General features: G+C 40.2%; 2 protein-coding genes across 2 annotated transcripts in view; both read left to right on the forward strand.

Annotated features, from left to right (window-relative positions):
- The window catches only part of LOC107552296 (E3 ubiquitin/ISG15 ligase TRIM25-like), a 29,524-nt gene extending 17,694 nt beyond the window's left edge, over nt 1-11,830 (forward strand). The window contains exon 2 of the mRNA XM_016234156.1: nt 11,771-11,830. Coding sequence (XP_016089642.1) covers nt 11,771-11,830 — 60 coding nt within the window. The remainder of the gene's footprint in view (nt 1-11,770) is intronic.
- LOC107552303 (tripartite motif-containing protein 16-like protein) lies at nt 2,171-5,190 on the forward strand. The gene is made up of 6 exons (XM_016234161.1): nt 2,171-2,777; nt 3,109-3,204; nt 3,346-3,579; nt 3,710-3,860; nt 3,945-4,004; nt 4,388-5,190. Exons 1-6 carry the CDS (start codon nt 2,208-2,210, stop codon nt 4,951-4,953), a joined length of 1,677 nt encoding a protein of 558 aa, XP_016089647.1. The 5' UTR covers nt 2,171-2,207; the 3' UTR covers nt 4,954-5,190.
- Nucleotides 11,831-15,266: the final 3,436 nt, after the last annotated feature.

Raw genomic sequence — 15,266 nt, forward strand, 5'->3', positions numbered from 1 at the left:
CAACTCTGCTCTAACTGTCGACTAGCAGTGGGAGTCAGATTGCCCCCTAGTGGATGGCTAAAGATTTGTTAACTCATATTCATAAATTCTCAAGAGAACATCTCTGAATTAACTGGTGCTCGCGTCCCCCCTTGACAGGTGCTGCCCCACAGGTTGAAAACCCCTGCCTTAGACATGTGGAGGAAACTTTGGTTCTTGTCTCAGGGCCCGATGCTTTTCCCAATGTGTTTCTTCATCTATTTGCCCACATTGTTTTGAACTATATTGTATAGCTGTGTGTTGCGATCAGGGCCGTCCGAGGCATGGTGGCAATGCGTTCGTTGTCAAACTCCAAAATTAAAAAACGCCATTATTTTATATAAAAAACATTTTTTTTATTTTATTGACAAAAGATTTTAGTTTGTCTTGTATATTTTTTTTCATTAGATCATATAACATTTTAAGCTGTCATATGGTCATGTTACAACATGCCCCTCAGAGGTTACAATGTAACCCACCTACGGGGCATGTTGTCACATTTTACTTCAGTTCTTCTGGGGTAAATAAAGAAATACGTATACACTGTAATTATGAAACAAAGCAACATATTGTAATGACTTGCAGATGGTGATGATTAGAATGCTGGTGACTGAGATCGCTGAGTGGAGGTGGTTAGAGAGCCTGGTGAACCTGTGACAACAATTAAAGGCAGTTATTGTTACAATGAACTTTATCACATTAGTTTGATCGAAGTATTGTGTTTACATGAGGTTTACAAAGTTTAATCACAATATTAATAAAAAAATCCAATTGTAATCGTATTATGAGGGTGCATGTAAATGTAGTCAATAATAACAAACTCACCCGTGCTTAATGTATGACTCCTGTATGTGTATTGTACGTCTTTACCTTGATTACAATCTTCATTGATTAAAACTTTATAAGTGTGTACTAGTTTGCTTTATCCAACCGAGAGTTTGTGTATCATATTCACACAGGTACAAATTCTTACTAACTAATTATTAATTACAACTTTTGCCTCAATAAACTCCTAATTTGCTACTTATTATTGGTTAATAAGTTAGTTGTTAAGTTTAGGTATGGGGTAGGATTAAGGGATTTAAAATATGATCATGCTGAATTAATATGCACATTATAAGTACTAATAAACAGCCAATATGCTTATAATATTCATGCTAATGCAACTAGTTAATAGTGAGAATTGGTCCTTAAAATAAAATGGTGCATTACGAGACCAGGAAAAACCATGTTGATAATGTAAGACCATATTACAAAAATGTAGCTATTGTACATTGAATACAACTGATGCACTAATCATTATAATCATCATCATCATCATTTTTCTGTGTGGATTCATCCATTCTCCTCACTGATCATCTTATGTAGGATCACGGAAATGTTGCCGCCTACTCCAGTGACTTGGGCTGAAGGCATGGGACACAACCTTAACAGATCACAGTGATGATGTTTTTGTTCATCATCACAGTTAATATTCAATATTGCAGCTTCATGCAGTTATTATAAACAGCATAGTCAAGCAATACACTCTATTAAAGCCTTTATGTTACATGTGAGCCAAGACCAGAGGGAGCGAGAATCCAAGTGCAAGCACAAAAGTTTATTAAAACACAAACACAGATTATCCAAGCCAAGAACCAAGCTGCAATCCACATAGGGGATCATGAGCATAAACCACTCAGAGTAGGCAAGAGAGAGCATCAACTGGGAACACACATACAGGAAACAATGACCGATGCACAATAAATCAAGCACAAACCTTATAAACACACCGACCTTAACAAGCTAATGATATGCAGGCGGAAGTGATCACAGAGTGAGTACAGGCAAAGGTTGTACAGGCACAGATTACAGTCCAGGCAAAGGTTAATGGGAAATGTAGTTCTTGATGGAATGGTAAAGGAGTAGTAAGGAGTGCCCCTGGGGGAGCTTATGGGCACTCCAGCTGGTGATCGTGACACTTTATTTGTCTCTGTACAGTATGAAACTGAAATCTATTAGATGGTTGCATTATCAGTGATCAAGCCTTTTGCAAACATACCTTTTGCACGTCACAGGCATACCTGATTTGCACACGTCTCTCAATCAGAGAACCAGGAAATGAATCCAGTTCTCTCCAGTTCAGGGAAAATGCAACCTAAGTGCCGTTTAGCTGTGTTGTGTCTCTGTCTGTGAGTGCATGCAGTGAAATGGCTGAAGCAAGTGTTTCAGCAGAGCAGTTCAGCTGTTCAGTGTGTCTGGATTTGCTGAAGGATCCAGTAGCCATTCCCTGTGGACACAGTTACTGTAAGAGCTGCATTACAGACCACTGGAATCAAGAGGATGACAAGAGAGTCTACAGCTGCCCTCAGTGCCGACAGACATTCAGACCAAAACCTACTTTAGGCAAAAACACCATGCTGGCTGAAGTGGTGGAGCAACTGAAGAAAACTGAACTCCAAACTGTTCCTGCTGGACCTGGAGATGTGGAGTGTGACGTCTGCATTGGAAGAAAACACAAAGCTGTGAAGTCCTGTCTGGTGTGTCTGAATTCCTACTGTCAAAACCACCTTGAACAACATGAGAATCTCTTTAAAGGAAAGAAACACAATCTAATGGACGCCACTGGACGACTACAGAAGATGATCTGCCAGAAACATGAAAAACTGCTGGACATTTACTGCCGTACTGACAAGTGTCGCATTTGTGTGCTCTGTGTGGTGGATGAACACAAAAAACACAAAACTGTCTCAAGTGCAGTGGAGAGGGCCGAGAAACAGGTACGGCATTGTATGCTGATTCTGTCTGTTGCAACAATATCAAATCACAATTCACATGACCTTAACACTGTATCATTAACAGCTGAAATAAATTTACATTTTTATAAGACGATGATAGACAAATAACAGTGACACTAGAGAAAAAAAGTTAGCTAGACTTCCAGCTAGACTATAGTAGGAAATCATTCATTTATGTGGTTTTTCATGGTTAAGAATGTCATTAATCCAGTTCTGTGAGATAAAACACAAAAGCGGTAGTCACATACAAAAACAATTTGAACGTTTGTTTTCAGTCAATATATTTCTGTGACTTGCTGCTTTTGTCCTACAGAAACACTTGGTTCAGACACAGAGAAAATTCCAGCAGCAAATCAAGGAGCGAGAGCAGAAGCTTCAGGAGCTGAAAGAGGCTGTGGAGATTCACAAGGTGAGTTCTGAGGAGAAGCAGCAGCGCTGGTTTAGTCAAGACTCTTCTTCAGTTGGTTATTGAGGGTGATTTTCAGTCCCACTGAAGCACAGCAGACTGTGTGAGCAGCAGTAAGAGCTGATTGTAATGTGTGTCCTACAGCGCTCTGCACAGACAGCAGTGGAGGACAGTGAGAGGATCTTTACTGAACTCATCAGCTCCATTGAGAGAAGACGCTCTGAGGTTACACAGATGATCAAAGATCGAGAAAAGATTGTAGTGAGTCGAGCTGAAGGTCTCTTGAAAGAACTAGAGCATGAAATTGATCAACTAAGGAGGAGTGATGCTGAACTACAACAGCTTTCACAGACACATAATCACACCTATTTCCTCCAGGTAACACCATGGCCATCAGTCTTTTCATTACTGAGAGCTTTTACAGATTTTATTGACACTTGAGCAGCATTTACTCTCTATGAAATATTTCTGTCTTAAATTTATTCTCTAGTTGTTTGTGTCTGTGTAGAGTTTCCCGTCTCTCCCTGTTCCTCCTGGATCTCCAGATGTTCCCAGCATCACTGACAGTTCTTTGGATGTTGTAGGAAAATCAGTCGCTAAACTGAGACAGAAACTGGAGGATTTCTGCAGAGAAGAGATTGAAAAACTTTCTGGAAGAGGTAAAGTACTGGAGACTCATTGGTATTCTATCTATCTAGTTCCTTTACACTGAAACTGTGTGTCATGTGTGTTGTTTTCCACAGTGACATGCATCCAGATCATTCCCACCCCAGAATATGAGAGCAGGAAAGACTTCCTACAGTGTAAGTTACTAGGAAAATAGGAACATGCAAAAAATAGGATTGTTGTCGATAAAATATTTATATACATTCCTATAGGAAAAGATCCAATTATGAACACTGATAAATCAGTGTATTTTTTTCTATGAAACATGAAGATAAGACTTGTTTATTTACATATAAAATGGATCCCATGCACATTTGGCAAAACTTGTTATCAGAATACACTACATCAGTGTTTTAAAATAAAAGTAAAATATGATATGAAAGTTGTAGTTATCAGCATTCATTTCATTCATAACAACATCCATCACATTTTAGCTATATGAAAACTAATAGATGAATTTAATGTTTTAATTATTGAAACTACAGATTTAGGTGCAGATCATGTTTTTTGTCTCCATCAGATTTCTGTCGATTTACTCTGGATCCAAACACAGTGCACAAACACCTCCGTCTTCCTGAGAGGAACAGAGTGGTGACTTACAGTAGAACACGCCAAGAGTGTCCTGATCACCCAGACAGATTTAGTTTTTGGCCTCAGGTGTTGTGTATTGAGAGCGTGCGTGAACGCTGCTACTGGGAGGTTGAATGGAGTGGTGATTATTGTGTGTGTATATCAGTGTCTTATCAGAGTATAAGCAGGAAGGGATGGGGTGATAAGAGCAAATTTGGAGGTAATGATCAGTCCTGGAGTTTAATCTGCTCTCCTTCCAGTTACACATTCTGTCAAAATAACAAACAGACTGAACTCTCTGCAGTGTCAAGCTCCCATAAAATAGGAGTGTATGTGGATCACAAAATCGGAATTCTGTCCTTCTACAACATCTCTGACACAATGGCCCTCATTCACAGAGTCCAGACCACATTCACTCAGCCACTCTATCCTGGGTTTAGGTTTATATTTCCATTTGTGTACAGATTATTTGGATCAGCTGAATATCCAACAGTGAAACTGTGTGACATAAAATAGATGGTCCATGGATTCCGCACATGCTGATTTGCCTAAAATAGTTAATGGGATTTGACAGATGTTGCTGCTTAGTAACAATACACACTTGTTGATGTAACAGATTTGATTAGATCTAAAAAAAAAAGATAAGAATAAAGAGCTTCAGATCTTCAATTCTACCCTTTATAGAATAATGCATTTACATGTATGTGGGATTGCGGCAATATTTTATGCCTGAACACGTGTTTACATTTCTATAATATAAGTTCTATTGTTTTACATGGTTGATGTGATTTAGAATATCTATGGAAGTAATGTATAGCATCTCATTTTGAAGAAAGTACCCAGCAATATGAACTTCTCCAGAGTTGTTCAGTCGTTATACAAGTGGGATGATTGGTCGGTGTAGTATTTGTCCTCCTCCATTAATTGGACGACTGAGTAAAAAGTGACAAAGATGAGTGCTATGTTTTACCCAAAGTTGAACAGTTTTCAACTCAGCTACAAAAAAAAAAAACTAACGGCAACGAACTTGTGAAATATTATAGTAGTGGATCAAAATGCAGTGTCATCAGTTTGCCAATGAATATTACATGTAATGCTATTTTTGTCTTATATTTTTATTTATCAATATATATAACCATACATGGTCAATGCACATATTGCAGTATATTTAAAAATATCAGCACTAGTTTCCCTTATATGGAAATGTATTATATAATACACTGAACAAAATTATAAATGCAACACTTTTGTTTTTGCCCCCATTTTTCATGAGCTGAACTCAAAGATCTAAGACTTTTCTATGTACACAAAAGGCCTATTTCTCTCAAATATTGTTCACAAATCTGTCATTACATTTTGAAGTATTTTTCCATATATTTTTGTTTCATAAGGGGAGAGTATATGTTAAAGGGACACTTCACCCTGACAGTTCATACAGTAAAATTTTGCCATTATTTACTCACCCTCAAGTTGTTCCAAACCTGAATTAATTTCTTACTTCTACTGAACACAAAAGAAGATATCCTGAAGAATGTTGCCAACCAAACACTTCCATAGTAATTTTTTCCCATAATATACATACATACTCTTTTTCTATACCACTTGATGGAATGAGCTGAGACCATTACAATGTTAAAGAAACATCTAAAGGTACACCTTTGCTTTAAGCACTTAACTAATCCACAGCCATATACAAAGGGACTCACTACACTTTTCTTGTTCTAACTCTGTTCTTTTCTGCATTCCCCTGTTCTAGCTTGGATACCAATGTAGCTTATACTCTAAACTGTGCACAGATATTGTTATTATGATTAATTTCTTGTGATAAACATTTGCGAGTTGCTTTGGACAAAAGCATTTGTTAAATGAATAAATAAATATGTATAAAATAGAGGACAAGAATATTGATGAGAATAAACGTACTCGGTTACTAACTCAACCTTGGTTCCCTGAGATATGGAACGAGTACTTTGGGGAAAACTCCTTTTTCTCTGATGACTTTCAATAATGCAGTGTAACTGCACGACCATTGGTTTGTGCAGTGAATAAAAAACGAACCAATGGCTCAGCAGCGGAGCTGAACGAGCCTATGGCGACAAAGCCCGCCAGAATGGGCGGGCCATCTGGCTATATAAGCGGGCGTTCCGCTGTAGGATCCTCGGGTTACTTCGACTGAAGCAATGACTGAGTCGTGCAGCTACATAGCACGGCAAAGTACGCAGTACTCATTCCGTATCTCAGGAAACCAAGGTCAGGTTAGTAACCGAGTACATTCCCTATCGATACTTCACTCGTACTGCATCTGCTAAGCCACTTTGAGGAACCAGTACAAACCCGCCGTGCTATGCTAGAGGAACGACTAATACTTGAACTTGCCTTAAGCACCCAAGGGGGCCCAGAGGGCCCAAGTATTTTGCAGGGAAGCCCCGCAGGAGGCAATAGGTCCAAACTCACAGAGGTCGGCCCAGCCTTAAATAATCGTCCCAAGATAATTTAGTACAGCCTCGGAACTCAGTGAGGACAAAAAGCGTACATGAATACCTGAACACTGGTTTGTCATATGACAAGAGTGAGCCCATTCATGCAGACCTGTAAGGCCGGGATGTCCAGATTATAGAACCTGGTAAATGTGGACGGCCCAGCCGGCCACCGCACAAATCTCTGCGAGGGACACACCGCTAGACCAAGCCCAGGAAGAGGAGACACCTCTAGTTGAGTGGGCTCTTACTCCTATGGGGCATTGTAGGCCCAAAGAAGAGTATGCTAGCGCAATAGCGTCACCTATCCATTTGGAAAGTCTTTGCTTTGTGACCGGAAACCCTTTGGTGCGGCTGCGGAAGCATCTAAAGAGCTGATCCGACTGCCTGAACAGGGCAGAGCGTTCAACATAAACTCTCAACGCCCTGACGGGGCAGAGTAGATACAACTCTTGGTCTTGCTCCGAAGGAGGAAGCGCCGCCGATAGAGTTATTATCTGTGCTCTGAACAGAGTAGAGAGCACTTTAGGTACATAACCATGCCTTGGCTTCAGGATGACTTTAGAGTCGCTGAGCCCAAATTCGAGGTAGTTGGGGCTCACAGAGCACCTGCAAATCTCCCATATGCTTCACCGATGCTAACGCCAGTAGCAGAGCAGCTTTCAGCGTCAGGGGACGAAGGTCAATAGACTGTAGCGGCTCAAAGGGAGGGTTCCTTAGAACCCTCAACACCGCGGGCAGATCCCACATAGGGACGGTGATGGGGCGAGGCGGGTTGAGCCTCCTAGACCCCTTCAAAAAACAAACAACTAGGTTGTTCCTGCCCACCAATTGGCCAGTTATAGGAGCGTGAGAGGCTGCTATGGCTGCTACATAGATCTTGAGTGTGTAAGGGGATGGACCCTTATCCAACAGCTCTTGCAGGAAGGACAATATCAGAGATATGTCACAGTAAATAGGAATAAGTCGCAGGAGAGGCGCTGATCCTCACGTGTAAAACACGCTGGCCGATCAAAGAGCTGCATGGAGTGTGACGAACACGGGAGCTGTGCCGGCATGAAAAACACTCAAGTCTAATCAATCAAACCCGCAAATTCGCTGTTTCTTTCTCCAATGTAACTGGGAGGGGAGAAACACAAGCGTAGGGACAGACTCACACTTTCATAGTGAAAGCAGCCACCGCGACGCACACACAAATGACAGCAGTGACAGCATTCCAGCAGTGACAGCATTCCATTCCGATCACTTAGAAGGATTGTGCCACTCGATGTAACGGGGGACGCTGATCCTCGCGTGTAACACACACACTGGCAGATCAAGTGAGGCATGCGGGATGTGTGTCGGCGTAAAATCACTCAAGCCTGATCGCTCAAACCATGAACTTGCCGTTTCTTCCTCCGAGGTAACCGGGAGGGGGAGAAACATGAGAGCAGTAGGGGACCAGCGAGCGAAACGGGAACAGACTGGGGCTTTTGAATGAAAGCAGTCTGTCTGAGCGCAGCTTCAGCGCCACACACACAATGCGAAGCTGTCAACAATAGAGAGATGACAGCGTTCTGTTCTGATTCGCCCAGGAAGTTAGAGCCGCTCGATGTAACGAGGGGCGCTGATCCTCATGTGTAAAACACACCGGCAGATCAAAGTGCAGCGGGGAGAGCAGGCACGTGGGCTCACAGCGAGAGCATCTTTGCGTGGAGGCTGCCCAGACAGGCAACGCACTCACTACTCCTCTGCACGAGCCACACTCGCAGCGCGACATTTGCAACAATGTCGCTAGAAAATTTGCTCTTTAAGAACTTACCTCTTAGAAATAAGCTCTTTTAGGCTTGCCGGATGGCAGCAGGGAATCAGCTGGTACCTTTGCTGCTGCGACACTGAAGACGGCGGAGGAGCGGCGAATCAGCCGAGAATAGAGGTCACTGGTTCAGCTTAATCCGCTGCGAGGTGTTTCCACAGAGAGCAGGCTTCGAGTCTCGTAGATCAGCGGAGATCGTCGTCGTCGCTGAAGGAGAATTAATCTGAGGATCCTACGGCGGAATGCCTGCTTATATAGCCAGATGGCCCCGTCCATTCTGGCGGGCTCTGGCGGGCTTTGTCGCCATAGGCTCGTGCAGCTCCGCTGCCGAGCCATTGGTTCGTTTTTATTCACTGCACGAACCAATGACCTTGCAGTTACACTGCGTTATTGAAAAAGGCTTCAGTCAATGGAGAAAAAGGAGTTTTCCCCAAAGCGTCTTAGCAGACACAGCACGAGTAAAGTATCGATAGGGAACTGTATGTCACACATGGCAAAGGTTTGAATATCTGACAAACATTTCTTTGAACTTCTTACTGATCTGGGGTTATGGCTTTATGTTAGTGTTAATGGACTGCAAATGTTTTATTTAGAGTAGGACCAGAAGTCCTGGTTTACAGGGAGGTATAGTATGAAAATGTACATTGCATCTGCAAAGATCATTTTGCTGATATACTTTCATTGTAGAACATCTTTGAGTCAATTATCTGCTGGCCATGACACAAACTTCAGGCACTTACTGCTGCTCTCTGTTATCTTCTCAGTCAAAGCAGCTTCTGAAGTTTGAAATGCCTAAAAATGCATTTTCAGTGACAAGCTTAAAGAAATCAGACCATCACAGTATGTATAGGGCTAAATCTTAGAAAATGTCATATATTTTATTTATATATATAACCATCTTAAAAGCTGCATAATATGCTAAAAGGCCATAAGTCAAATTTTGTAAAGATCACAAATGGAACATAATTATTTTATAAAACGAACTGTATAAAAGGCAAAAAAAAAAAAAATTTTAGTAGCAAAAATATGGTACGTAGTATATTTATAGTGTATTCTTAACTAAAAATGGCTCAGAAATTACTCTTAAGATAATAGAAGTGTTATTGTTATAAAACAATAATGTATAAAATACACAATTTTTTTTAAATGCTTATTTAGGTAAATTAAAAAGGTCCTTTTGTCAATTTTGTAACACACTCTGGGCCCCCTTAAAAATGCACTATATGCTCCATTCGTTTAAAAATATGCATAGAATTTCCAACATACAGTAGACATACAAAGAAAAATATATTTTCTTTACTTTGTTACTATTTCATGGGTCAAACAAGACAAGACACAGCACTAAATACTCTTCGTCAAACTAATAGACCAGTGGTTCCCAACCATGTTCACTGAGGAGCCCCAACACTGCACATTTTGCATGTCTCCTTTGTCTAATACATCCATTTCAGTTCTTGGAGTCTTTACTAATGAGCTCATGACCTGAATCAGATGTGTTTAAGAAGATATGCAAAATGTGAAGTGTTGTAGTGCTAGATCACTACACTACTTCAAAACTATTTTATGAGTAATTTTGCATTAAAAAAATCTCTTCACATACACACCTTTTTTTCGCATGTCTCTCAAACACAGAACCAGGAAATCACCTGGTTAGTGCCATTTAGCTGTGTTGTGTCTCTATATGTGTGTGCAATGGCATGCAGTGAAATGGCTGAAGCAAGTGTTTCAGCAGAGCAGTTCAGCTGTTCAGTGTGTCTGGATTTGCTGAAGGATCCAGTGACTATTCCCTGTGGACACGGTTACTGTAAGAGTTGCATTTCAGACCACTGGAATCAAGAGGATGAGAAGAGAGTCTACAGCTGCCCTCAGTGCACACAGACCTTCAGACCTAGACCTGCTTTAGGAAAAAACGCTGAAGTGGTGGAGGAACTGAAGTAGACTGAACTCCAAACTGAAGTTGTGGAGTGTGACGTCTGTACGGAAATAAAACAAAAAGCTGTGAAGTCCTGTCTGGTGGGTCTGAATTCTTATTGCCAAAACCACCTTGAACAACATGAGAATTTTTTCAAACAAAAGAGTGTAGCGTCTGGACCACTCAAACACACAATACATATTTTGTTAACTTTAACTCTTTCCTATACCAACTGTAGATGTGTGTGTGTGTGTGTATGTGTATGTTAGACCAGTTTATGTGTTTATGTAGGATGTTAGACCAGTTTATGTGTTTATGTAGTACGTTAGACTAGTTTAAGTGTTTATGTAGTTAATAAAACCTTACTTGTATCACACTTGACGTGTTCATTGTTTGCTCATAACCGGAGTCACTTATTATGCAAGATTTATGCTACAAGCTCTTTGTAGAATTGTACAGTAAGAAGTTATTTCCCTTAACCAGGAAATTAACGTTCTTAGAATTGACAGACAGTTGACCCTGAGAGGTCAAGTAAATATCTACAGCGGATCTAAAATATGAATAATTAATTATAACTAGTTATGGTTAATTATTCATATTTCCTCATGAGCTGATTCGTTACAAGAGACACAATCTTATAGACGCCACTGGACGACTTCAGGAGATGATCTGCCGTAAACATGAAAAACTGCTGAAAATGTACTGCCACACTGACCATCGTTGTATTTGTTTGCTCTGTATGGTGGATGAACACAAAAATCACAGCACTGTATCAACAGCAGCAGAGAGGGCTGAGAAACAGGTACAGACTGAAAGACCCTGGTGTGCTGATTTTTGTCATGCTAAATAACTTATTTCTGATATCATTAAATAAGGATTAAATCATTACTATTAATTAATTAATAGATTAACATGTTTAAAAGGCAATGATAGAGAAATAAAAGCTATTTGTAACGAATGTAAAAAAGAAGTCCTGAGCACTTACTAATCTTTATTGTTGATTTTGATGTGTTTTTGTCATAGTTAAGAATGCAATCCATCCAGTATTCTGAGATAAAAAACACAATGGCAGGAGTCATGCAAATACATTTATGTTACCTTCAGTTTCACTCATATTTCTGTGATTCACCGTCATTTTTTGTCCTATAGAAATACTTGGGTGATACACAGAGAAAATTCCAGGAGAAGCAGCAGCGCTGGTTTAGTTAAGACTCTTCTTCAGTTGGTTATTGAAGGTGATTTTCAGTCCCACTGAAGCACAGCAGACTGTGTGAGCAGCCGTAAGAGCTGATTGTAATGTGTGTTCTACAGCGCTCTGCACAGACAGCAGTGGAGGACAGTGAGAGGATCTTTACTGAACTCATCCAGTCCATAGAGAAAAGACGATCTGAGGTCACACAGATGATCAGAGACGGGACTGATTTCTGGAGATTGGAGGCACCCTCAGACTGTAAGTGTGATCTGCCAGCAGTTCAGTGGAGAGATGAATCTGATCGCCCTGAGCAAGACCATTCAGTATCCTCTATGGTTCTCTCTGTCAACTCCAGTGCCAGTTACTTAAGTCCTGGCTAAAGAAGAGGAAGACAGACTTTTTCTGAAATGCACCGAGATGGCCATTCCGAGTTTCATTGACCCTGTCCATGCTTTAGGTGTATGTGGTGGCTACATATTGGTGTTTCTAAAGACAGACATTCACAAGACAGCTTAGGCATTTCCTTCTTGTTTCTGTTCCTTCTTGGGAACTATGTGGTGTTAAAAGGGCTCACTGGGCCTCTGTTCAAGCCTCTGTAATCCACCCCTGAGAGGTTTCTGTTGATGTCCGTCACATCCCTCAAATGTATTGGAGATTTGCATGATTTTGTTATGAGACACTAGTGATGCAGTGCCTTAGAAGAGTTGTGTCAGCACCATCTTCTATACAAGTTTCAGACAATAATCACAACTGGATATGTTCCAGTTCAACATTTCAAGAGTTAAGAAAAAAATTGGAGGAATTTGAAACAACTTTGCAAATACTAAAATAGGAGAGAGGACTTAACTTAAATCCCTAACAGATACAAAAAAAATGGGAGAAGAAAAATATTGTTTGAACCAATTTGGTAAAATAACCCATAGATTATTTTATACTATAGATGTCTTTTGTTTTCACAGTGAGATGCATCCACATCGTTCCCATCCCAGAATATGAACGCAGAAATGACTTCATACAGTGTAAGTTACTGGGGAAATAGGAACACACATACACACAGACAAAAAGAAAGGATTCTCATAGCTAACATAAATATGCTTACAAGACTTATGAGCACTAATATTTATTGCAATATTTAATTATTTATAATTAAATATCAAACACAGGGGAACATGACAATGAGATTTTTTAACAAAAATAACCAAGGTCAAGGTAATGTGCTGCATTAATAATTTAAATTGAGATGTCATGATTTTTTAGTACTGATGTTTTGTCCCCATCAGATTTCTATCGGTTCACTCTGGATCCAAACACAGCACATCAATGCCTCTGTTTGTCTGAGGGAAACACAGTGATGACTAACACCAAAATAGACCAGCGGTATCCAGATCATCCAGACAGATTTGATAGATATCTTCAGGCATTGTGTAGAGAGAGTGTGTGTGGACGCTGTTACTGGGAGGTGGAATGGAGTGGGCTTTGTCTTGTGTCTGTATCAGTGGCATATAACACAATGAGCCTCATCCACAGAGTCCAGACCACATTCACTCAGCCTCTCTATCCTGGGTTTAGGTTTATTTTGCCAGATACCTTGAATATAAGATTAAAGTCATTGTTTGGATTGGTTGAAGTTTCAACAGTGAAACTGTGTGATATAGAAATACAAGGCCAGAGATTCTGCAAATAATTTAGTAATGTGCTAAAAATATTCAGCAGGATTTCACAAGAATGCTGTTGCTTAGTGATGACGTACACTTGTGATATCACATCTATATCAAAAGAAATGAAAGAAAAGCTTGTGATATGCATCTGATTAACTGTTTTTTTTTTCAGATCTTCAGTAGAGATCTACCATTCACAGAGCACATGTGGGCACCCACATGTAAGAAACATCACATAACTGTTCATGTTTTGTGCTTTTATAGTTTGTTTATTTTATTGAGAATTTTGTATATAAAAATCCCTTCAGAAAATCCGGAACTTTTCTAAAAAATCTCAAATTCACATTTTTTCCCTTGGATATTGTGTTTAATGAGCTTATTAGTTTTTAAATAAAGTTCTAAGCTGTGTATGTATGTTTGAATTGCTTTACAATAGGGGTGCCCAATCCTGTTTCTGGAGATCTACCTTAGTAGTCCCTATACAATGTCAATATGATTAATGACTTTGATCTTTGTGACCTTTCCCCTCCCCCACATAGCCCACCCCATTCGGGACCACCCACATCCTGTTGACCTCGTGACTATGGTTGGGAATCGAAAATCGATTACGATTCCAGAATCGGATACTTAAGGTCAGGAATCGGATTCTTGTTGTCAGATTAAAATTTCGATTCCGCCTATCGATTCCTATGTGCTTTTTTTTTCTTCATCTGTGAAGACCAGACCTAGCGATCTGCCAGGACCTTGCTCGTTAATCTAAGCACTCCAAAGTTTGGTGACATTTGCGATCAGATGGCAAAAAAGCTAAGTATAATATCTGTGATAGCTAAACATGTTGCAAGAGAGGTGTCACCACCAACATGACAAAGCACTTTAATTGAATAGATTGTTAAAGTTTGCGAACATGATTCAAACACCAACGTGATTCTATTCCTAAATTACAATGATTCGTCTGTTTCATTCCTCAACCTTTAATGTGTGCGATCAATGTTGTGATCACTTGTTGGTTCGTCCGTGCAGAGGATGATCACACCAGTGTGATTTGACCATTTAAAGGGGTGGTTCACTGTGTTTTTTCTAGGCTTGATTGTGTTTATGGGGTGCAGTCTAACATGTGTTAATGCTTCGTTTTTTAAAAAAGAACATTATTTTTCATTATTTAATTCCACACAGCTCTGTCCCTTCTCTGAGAAACACGCTGATTATTTCAAGCTTTTATGAAGCCCCGCACTCAGAAATAGGCAATGGGCTCTGATTGGTTAGCTAGCCCAGTGTGTTGTGATTGGCTAAACCGCCTCTAGTGTGCGTCTCAACGTCCCGCCCCTCAGCTCAGCGGCATGTGCTCTGGTTGTGTTGTAAACAGCGGCGTTGTTAATATCGCTTATCAGTTTGAGCCCGATTGAGAAGCAGAGGATATTAGTGAAGAGGATCGTGCAGAACCTGTACAAGCATGGCTTTTAATGGTAGGCCTATGTTTTTTGTTTGTTGTTGTCTCATACTTTTAGATATGCTGTTATTTGTAAATGCTGCTGCTTCTGTTAGCTTTTAATATACAGTTTTATACAGTTTTACGGCAACTGCACGCAACTGCACCATGTTTAACGCTTCTCATAGCTATGTGAAAATAAGTGGATAATTGTAACAGTTCATTGCTGGAGCTGAGCTAAATGAGAGTGAGAGAGAGAGAGAGAGAGAGAGATGCAGAGCGTGTGCAGAGCAGGAGGACGCGAGGAACAGTATTAAGAACCACTGCTTTAGAACATTGATTTTGAAACTTGTGAATCCATTAGAATCG

The sequence above is a fragment of the Sinocyclocheilus grahami genome, unplaced genomic scaffold, assembly GCF_001515645.1.
Source record: "Sinocyclocheilus grahami isolate Dianchi unplaced genomic scaffold, SAMN03320097.WGS_v1.1 scaffold446.1, whole genome shotgun sequence".
In the NCBI taxonomy this organism is placed as follows: domain Eukaryota; kingdom Metazoa; phylum Chordata; class Actinopteri; order Cypriniformes; family Cyprinidae; genus Sinocyclocheilus; species Sinocyclocheilus grahami.

What these genes read in the sequence shown, in the direction of transcription:
- LOC107552303 (XM_016234161.1), top strand. Translation starts at nt 2,208, where the DNA reads ATGGCTGAAGCAAGTGTTTCAGCAGAGCAGTTCAGCTGTTCAGTGTGT. An exon ending in AGGCTGTGGAGATTCACAAG is followed by an intron (nt 3,205 to 3,345) that starts GTGAGTTCTGAG and finishes TGTGTCCTACAG; the next exon opens with CGCTCTGCACAGACAGCAGT. An exon ending in TGAAAAACTTTCTGGAAGAG is followed by an intron (nt 3,861 to 3,944) that starts GTAAAGTACTGG and finishes TGTTTTCCACAG; the next exon opens with TGACATGCATCCAGATCATT.